The sequence below is a fragment of the Talpa europaea genome, assembly GCF_964194135.1.
Source record: "Talpa europaea genome assembly, chromosome: 1".
Lineage (NCBI taxonomy): Eukaryota > Metazoa > Chordata > Mammalia > Eulipotyphla > Talpidae > Talpa > Talpa europaea.
In genome coordinates this window covers 175,991-184,260 of record NC_140073.1, presented here as the reverse complement: position 1 = coordinate 184,260, position 8,270 = coordinate 175,991, and the positions used below count along the sequence as shown (strand labels likewise).

Below are 8,270 nucleotides of genomic sequence, written 5' to 3'. Positions count from 1 at the left end.
CTATGGGCCCAGGAAGTCCTCTTTGCGGTAGCCCTTCTACAGTGGACAGAGGACAGAGTCAGGGCACCTGCCCACTGCTGGTCCGCCCTGCCCGCACCCTGGCTGCCCAGTGGGCTAGGCTCAGCTGGGCACCCACGCCCCATGCGGACGTACCGCGCGGAAGTCTCGGTGCAGCTTGTTATACTGCCACAGGTTGGTCAGGAGGCTGGAGGCGGCCCGGGAGGACTTCTCACTGTCGGGGCTGCAGGGAGCAAGGGTTAGCGGGACGGCATGGCCAGTGGCAGCTGGCCGGGCACTGGGGCTGAGGGGGCACTCACCTGTCCCGCTTCTTCTTGATGAAGACCAACTTGCGGAGGCCATCAAAGTAGAGCAGGTCCCGGGCAGCCACGGGGCTGGCCACCACCAGGTTGTTGAGCACCGCGATGATGTTCACCAGCACGTCGGCAGGGGGGCACTTCTCACCCACGCTGCCCGGCAGCTTCTCGATCAGGTGACTCACCACCTTGGTGGCTGTGGAAGGTTGGGGACCATCTGCACCCCCACTCCCAGCCACCTGGCACCTCTGCCCACCACCGGCTCCCTCTGCCCGAAAAGCAGCTCCACATCAGTCAAGACCCAAGTAGGACCCACGGCCGCTGCGACTGGACTCACACATCTCATCCTTGTTCCTGGCGTTCCGAGACAGGTTCCGGATGAGGCCGGTCAGTGAGCGCAGCTGGTGGTGGTCAGCGGTCCGAACGCGGTCCAGCAGAGGGTTTAGGATGCGCTCCTGCTCCAGAGCCAGGCGGCTCAGCACGCCTGCCCACTGCAGGGACAGGGCAGGGGCAGGGCAGGTCAGCCGGTGGCCCCCCAGGGCCCCACCTTCAGCCTGGAGCGTTGAGGCTGGCCAGCCGCTCCGAGGTGCCCCCTCTCCTGCCTTCGCGTCCAGCGGGAAGGCTCCTCGTGGGCCTGGGCTCAGGCCTCGCCCAATTCCCAGCGCCCACCCCTGTCCCTCTGGCTGCTGGCCGAGTGCCCTGCAGCCCAGTAGTCCGGGCCCTCCAGGCAGAGCCTCAGCCCTGACGCTGTTCCGGCTCCTTCACCCGTCAGCCCAGCTGCCCCTCGCAGACAGCCCACGCCGGAGCCCCGGGTGTGGGATGCCCGGCCCCCCACGGCCCCACGCGAGGCCCCGCCCCGCCCAGCACGGGCCTCCAGCCCCCGCCCGCCCCGCCCCCCGGGGGGGACCCCGCGCCCCGCTCACCCTGCGGTCTCCCGCCGTCACGTTCTGCAGCGCCCCGGCGGCCGCCTCCGTCGTGTGCCGGTTCAGCTCGCAGCGCTGCAGCAGGCGGTTGTACAGCCCCACGATCTGGGGGCTCCAGAGCCACTCGAGGCCCTTGGGGTCCTTGGACACCTCGGCGAAGGTCAGCGCGTCGGCCGTGAGGGGCAGCTGGGTGCGGGGTGCGAGGGTCAGCGGGCCCGGCGGGCACCGGAGGCGGGTGGGAGCGGCCAGAGGGCGACCGAGGGGGACCCGGGGAGGCCGGCGGGGCCCAGGGCGGGGTCCGCGGGGTCAGTGGCCGGCGGGGCCCCCCGCGCCCCCCCCCCCCCCCCCCCGCGCACCTCCCGGAGCCGCCGGCTCTGCGGGGTGAAGCAGCCGACCACCTCCCCGGGCGGCGCCCCCGCCAGGTCGCGGTGGCCGCGGCCCTCCAGGCGCTGCAGGGCGGACGGGGGCATCTCGTCGTACAGGCGGTAGGACAGGTTCCTCAGCACGCACACGGCGTTCTCCACGCTCTGCGGGGCGGGGGGGGGGGGCGGTCAGAGCCGGGGCGCCCCCGCCCCCCGCCCCCGGGCCGCCGGCCTCACCTTGTCCTCGCACTTGCCCACGTCCAGCGCGTGGTTGATGTAGGTGACCAGGGCGTCCACCAGCCCGTGGCACTCGCGCATCTTCTGGCGAGTGGCCTGGGAGGCCGAGCTGAGGTTCCTGCGGGCGGGGCCGATCAGACACCCCCGCGGGCCGGCAGAGCCGCCGAGCGGGGACCCGGCCCGGGGCCTGAGCCCCGCGCCCGCCCGCTGCCCCCGCGCGCCCTGCCCCGGGCCTGCCCGTGCCCGCCAGGGCCTGGGACCCGCGAGGGCCGCGGCGGCGACACCTGCGCCCGCGCCCTGGGCCCGGCGACTGGCGACCACCGGGGCGTCTCCGCGGCCGCCCGGCCCCCGCCCGGCCCCCGCACCCCCCACCCCGCCCGGCCCCCTGGGCCCCGCCCGCGCACCGCAGGAAGCCCGTGGCGTTGTAGAAGATCTCGGCCTCCGAGGCGTTCTGCTGCTGCAGCGGCGGCCCCCCCGCGCCCGACAGCGGGCTGAGCACCAGGTCCGTGAGCTGCTCCAGCGTGTCCCGCGCCAGGCGGTCCTTCAGGTGGTCGCTGGAGGACAGGTTCCACAGGATGCCTGCGCGGGCGGGGGCGGTCAGCGCGCCCTCGGCTCTCCGGGGAGCGGCGCGGGGGGGACGCGCGGCCGGGCTGACCCCTCGCCAGGGCCGCAGGAGCCGCCGTGGGTGCCAAGGAAGGCGACGGGACAAGTTGGGGGCACGAACGGGGGGCTGGGGACAGGGACAGCGGGCAGCGGGGCTGGCGCAGGGCCGGGTCCGGGGGTCGGAGGGGGGCCCTGGGGCGGGGCCGTAGGGGCCATCGGTGCGGGGCGGGTTGGGGCCCACGGGAGGGGCCGTCGGGGCGGGGCCCACGGGCGGGGCCGTCGGGGCGGGGCGGGGCCTTCGGGGCGGGGCGGGGCCGTCGGGGCAGGGCGGGGCCGTCGGGGCGGGGCCCACGGGCGGGGCCGTCGGGGCGGGGCCGTCGGGGCGGGGCCGTCGGGGCGGGGCGGGGCCGTCGGGGCAGGGCGGGGCCGTCGGGGTGGGGCGGGGCCGTCGGGGCGGGGCGGGGCCCACAGGCGGGGCCGGCGGGGCGGGGCCGGCGGGGCGGGGCCGTCGGGGCGGGGCCGTCGGGGCGGGGCGGGGCCGTCGGGGCGGGGCGGCCGGGCCACCTGTCACGTTCTTGCGCAGCTCGTCGTCCTGCTCGCGCAGCGTCCGCAGCAGCTCGAAGATGCCGTTCTCCTCCACGAGCGCCAGCTTGTTGTCGGCGTTGTCGTAGATGAGGTTGCGCATGGCGCCCGTGGCGTGGCGCTGCACCTCCTGGTTGGCGTGGTTGAAGAGCCTCACCAGCCGGGGCACCGCCTGGAGGCTGCGGGCCTGCGGGGACCGGGCGGCAGCTGGCACGGGGCGTCCGGGGCGGGGGGGGGGGGGCGCGTGCCGCAGGCGCGCGGGTGCGGGCGGAGCTGGCCTGACTCAGCGCCGCGACTCGCGGGCCTCTGCCTGGCCGCCCCTGCGTTGTTCTGCGCCCCTCGGTGCGGGAGCAGGGGCGCCGATGGGCGCCTCTCGGGGCGAGAGCCCGGGTGTGGGCGTCCGCGCCTGCCGCGAGCGGCACGTGCAGAAACAGCCGCGGCTGTTAGGGCCGGAGCGGCCTGAGCACCGAGACGACCTCGCCTCCTCCTTGTTCCCAGCCTCAGCTGGAGCAGCTGGACACGCACGCCCCGTGCCCGTGTGCGCTCCCCGTTGCCCGCTTGCGTCTTTGCTCTTTTTATTTCCTGATTCTAAATAAGAGCGAGGTGGCCCTTGGAGCTGGGCTGCACTTTCTTGGTGCCTCCCTCTGGGCTCCTCACTGTTCTGCACGTGGGTAATGCATTTTCATGCCGCCGCCACACGCTGTGGTGAGACAGATGGATGCAGGTGTGGAGGTGTGTGCAGGTGTGGAGGTGTGTGCAGGTGTGCACAGATATGGAGGTGCACGCAGGCATGTACAGTTGTGTGCAGACGTGCACAGGTGTGCACACTATGCTGGGATGTGCAGGTGTGTGCAGGTGTGCGCAGGTATGGAGGTGTGTATAAATGAGAGCAGGGAGATGCAAATAGATGCAAGTCACCTCTCTGGCCCCCGTGCTGGGGCTGTGGACAACGTGGGGGGCTGTGGACAGCGGGGCACACGGCAGTCACCTGCTTTTTGGCTGCGGCATCGCTGTAGCACTTGTGCTGGATGTACGCTGCGCCCAGCACCTGCAGGTTGGGGTCCGAGGCCATGAGGTACTTGACGGCGGAGGGCAGGTCAATGTCGTCAAAGCTGCAGAGCCAGGGGCCAGAGGTCAGGGGTCATGGGGGGGCGGGGCCAGGGCAGGATCTCCTCCAGAGCCGGGCCCCGCTCACCCTGAGCTGAGCCTCTGCAGAGTACGATGGCCGCCGTAGCTGTCCAGCCCACGCACGTCCGGCAGGTGGCCCGAGTCGGCCAGGCTGAGGCTGAGGCTGCGGACGGAGGGCGCCCGGGCGATGGGCTCCAGGCCCCCGCCCGGGCCCACCCCTACACCCCCGCGGCTGCGGTGGCTGCTCTGGAATCGCTGCAGTGTCCGCATGGCCGGGGCACGGATGGTCCGGCTGGGAGGCCCTTCAGAAGACTCGGGCCAGTCCAGCCCCCCTGCCCGGCTGGAGCTGGAGCTGGCCTGGCGCTCGTAGGCAAACGCCCTATAGCTGGCGGGGGCCGCCGGCTCCAGCTGTTCGGACACCACGCTGTAGCGGTCGTCCAGGCCCGCAGGCCCCAGCCGCAGGGAGCGCAGGGACAGGGCGTCGTAGTCCGCGCGGCCCCCAGCCCCGCCACGCTCGTGAAAGGACATGGGCCGGCCGGGCATGGGGGGCCCCTGCTGGGCTGCCCCGTACCCCACCGCCCCGAAGGCGCTGCCCCCGTTGTGGGCGGAGCTCAGCCTCCGACTGGAGCTCAGGTCCACGGCCGAGCGGGAGGACCAGGAGGCCGGGCTGTAGGCGGGCTTGGCGATGGGCCGGAAGCTCTGTGGGGCGGGCGGGAAGGGCGGTGAGGGGGCGCCCCGACTCCCCGAGCCCCCCGCAAAACCGCAGGGCCCGCCGGGCTCCACTCACCGAGCCGCCTTCCGCGCTCAGGCCCTGGGAGCGGGAGCTGAAGCCGGTCTGCAGGGTATGGTAGTAGCCGCGGGACGCGCCTGGGGACATGGACAGTGGGAGGCTGGCCGGCGGCCTGCGGTCCAGCCCGGGGCGCCTGCTCCTGTGGCCGCGTGGGCCACGTGGACCAGACCCCTGCAGGGCATTCCCTGTCCCACTGGGCAGAGCCACTCCGGCCCCTTCGGGGTGCCAGCCCGACTCCGTGGCGAGTGGACAGTCGGGCGAGTGGGGGCAGGGGATGGAAGGAGGGAGCCGCCTGGACAGACTGACTGGGGGGTGAAGGGCCGGGTAGCATGAGGTGGAAGGAGGATGGCTACTGGGGGGACAGGTGGACAGGGCGTGGCTGGCGGTAGGTCCCGACACACGGGGCACAGGAAGAGCTGGAGACCGGATCGCTCAGAGTGGGGTACAAGGCAGTGGGGGCGCCTGGTGATGCCAGAGCGCCTCTTGGACCGGGGTCCTGGGGTCAGCCTCTGCTGGGATCCCTGCAGGGGCTTCCCAAAACGTGGTGGAAGGCGGCATGCCCGGCAGCCTGGCAGGAGGGCCTGCGGAGGGACTGGGGTGCGGAGAAGGGCCAGGCCTGGCCCCTCCCCCAGCCCGGCCCCAGCGCCCCGCCCAGCGGCTCCCAGACCCGCCCTGGTTAATGAGGCTTCTGGGCAGGGGCTATTAACCCTTTGACGCTAGTGAGGCCAGCCCAGGGGGCACACCCCCGCCCGGGGACCTTGCCCCCACCCCCAAATTATAATCCTCTGCCTCCTAATTGGCAGGGTGGCCAGGTGGTAATTAACCCCTCCCTGCTCCTTCCTTGGCCGGTGACCCCGGCACCGGCCTGGCCACCAGCAAGGCCGAGGTCCAGGGAGGGAAGGCCGGCGCTCCCTCGCTGACCCTCTTGTCCCAGCCAGGGCCAGTCCTGGGGAAGGGCCTGCGCCCGCGGTGGTGGGTCCAGCCCCGAGAGCCCTGAGGTCCGACGGTCTGCCACGGCCCCCTCGCAGCCAGGCAGGGCAATGGCAGCGTTTCTGGGGCCAGCGCCCCAACGCACTGGGTGGTATGGCTCTGCACAGCTCACACGTGTACACACTCACACTCAATGCCAGCACAGCCCTGTACACGTACCCACAGCTCACATGTGTACACACTCACACACAACCTTGTACACATATACATACACCTCACATGTTTACACACAATGCCAGCACAACCTAATACACAGCTCACACGAGTACACATACACACAATGCCAGCATAACCTTGTACACGCACAGACAGCTCACACGTGTACACACACACACAGCTCACACGTGTACACACAATGCATGCACAGTCCTGTACACACACACACGACCACAGCGCACACTTAACACAATGCACTCACACACATTCACACACACAGTGGAGCACACATGTGTGCACTCACGTGCACACAGACACTTGTGATGCTCACACACTCACAGGAATGCACACCCGCACACACCCCGTGTGCACACACACTGGTGGCTTGGCTTCCTGCAGGTGGATCTGATGGGGAGGCCCTGCCCCCACCCCCAACTCTCCGGGTCACTGGTGCCCCCTGCAATTCCCCCCCCACTCCAGACCCTGGCCCAGCTGGGCAGGTGGCTCCTGTGCAGCCTCTGGAGCCACCCTCCCCCTTGGCCTGCTCACCCCGAGGGCGGGGCAGCTTCCGTCTGGGGTGCCGGGCCCCTGAGCCCACGTGCCGGCCTGTGCGGGGAGGGCCCGACAGTGCCGCCCCATGTGCCCACAGCCTGGCCTGGCGAGCCCACATGCCCATCGACTCCCTCCCGTCACCCCCACCGTGGGGCACCGGGGCGAAGGGGCCAGTGGGCCCAGCTGTCTGGATGGAGGACTTGGGTCCCTGCTGGGAGCAGGAGGCCGGCTGGCTTCTCCCACGCCTGCGGGGCGGGGCAGTGACTCAGGGTATGGCCTGGTGAGTCAGGAGCTGAACCTGGAGCTGGCCCGGCGGCCTCTGGCCCTCCACCACCACACCCACCGGCCGCCGGCCCACCACAGCCCCCGCCCGGCGCCCACCCTGCCCGCGGCTGCTTACCTCTGGCCATCTCGGCCCCCCCCTCGGGCTCAGTCGCCCCGTTGTACCGCGGCTGCTGGCCCAGCTGCTGGAGCCGGGCTCGGACCTGCTCCTGGACACGGGCTGCCCGCAGCCGCTCGGCCTCTGGCCCCTCGGTGCCGCGACGGTCCAGCTGCAGGTCTGAGGGCAGCGCCAGGGAGCACACGCCGGCCTCGGGCTGCAGGGCGGACAGCAGGAAGTTGCCGTCCTGCATGGCGGCAGGCGGGCCGGGCTGGGTCTGCCGGGCCTGGGCCACGGCGGCGCCTCCAGCCTGAACTGTCTTCACCGTCTTGTCCCCAACGGCCCTGTCCCCGCAGTCCCCTCCCTGCTGGCCTCACCCAGCGCTGGCCTGAAGACAGACGCCCGCCCAGCCCTGAGCTCAGCTGGGGGCGGGGACACTGGGGCCAGGTGGGAGGGAGGGGCCGCCACCTGCGTGAGGTGGAATTTGTGCGGAAGAACTGGCCTGCCCAGGCCCGGCCAGCTCCACCTCCAGCGGGGCCTGCCTGTGGGGGTGCAGGGGCTCTGCACCAGGCTGAGGACCCAGTGGGGCGGGCTGGGCTGGGCTGGCCAGGCCCTCAGGTCCTGAGCCTTGGGGAGGGGCAGGGAGGCCGGGGTTCTGCGGGCAGCGCCAGGGCTGGTGTGCCCCGGCATCAGGGGGAGAAAACAAGGCGTCTGGGCGGGGCCGGCCGGTGGGCTGGGCCTGGAGCCCCGTCCTGGTCTCCCTGGTCTCGGAGCCCAGAGCCCAGAGGTGTGTGGTAGCCTGCCTAGCCCCGGGCCCAGGGTCCCCAGACCCCTCCTGTAGACCCCGTAAGTCACCCCAGCCCCTCTACTGCGCCCCAAAGGCATTTTGGCCCTCTCTGCACCCCTCACTGGCTCCTGCCCCGGGCTTGGGGTGGGAGGCTGTCCCAACACGTGAGTCAGGGCTCAGCTCAGGCGGGGCCGCCCCAGGGGCCTGACTCAGAGGGGCCCCCCTCCCCGGGCCGGGGGCAGGAGCTGGGGTGTGCTGTGGGAACCCCGGAGTCGGGAAAGTGGGGCCCAAGAACGGTTGGACCGGGAGGGGACCCAGGCCTGGGGGTTCACCCCACTGTCAGGCCCCCGGCACAGGCCCTGGAGGATGGGGGGGCAAGCCAAGGAGGGCCGGAGGGATGGGGCTGAGCCGGCCCCTCACAGCCTCCTCCCTTTCCCACGGGAGACCCTTACCCCCCACCCCGCCCG

General features: G+C 72.0%; 1 protein-coding gene across 1 annotated transcript; it reads right to left on the bottom strand.

Annotated features, from left to right (window-relative positions):
* Positions 1 to 7,269, bottom strand: PKP3 (plakophilin 3; the record flags this gene model as incomplete). Its single annotated transcript, XM_084235037.1, has 13 exons — positions 1 to 36; positions 154 to 241; positions 318 to 510; positions 652 to 805; positions 1,238 to 1,423; positions 1,594 to 1,764; positions 1,837 to 1,954; positions 2,241 to 2,415; positions 3,004 to 3,208; positions 4,010 to 4,133; positions 4,217 to 4,848; positions 4,937 to 5,016; positions 7,038 to 7,269. 13 exons carry the CDS (start codon positions 7,267 to 7,269, stop codon positions 1 to 3), a joined length of 2,394 nt encoding a protein of 797 aa, XP_084091163.1.
* Positions 7,270 to 8,270: the final 1,001 nt, after the last annotated feature.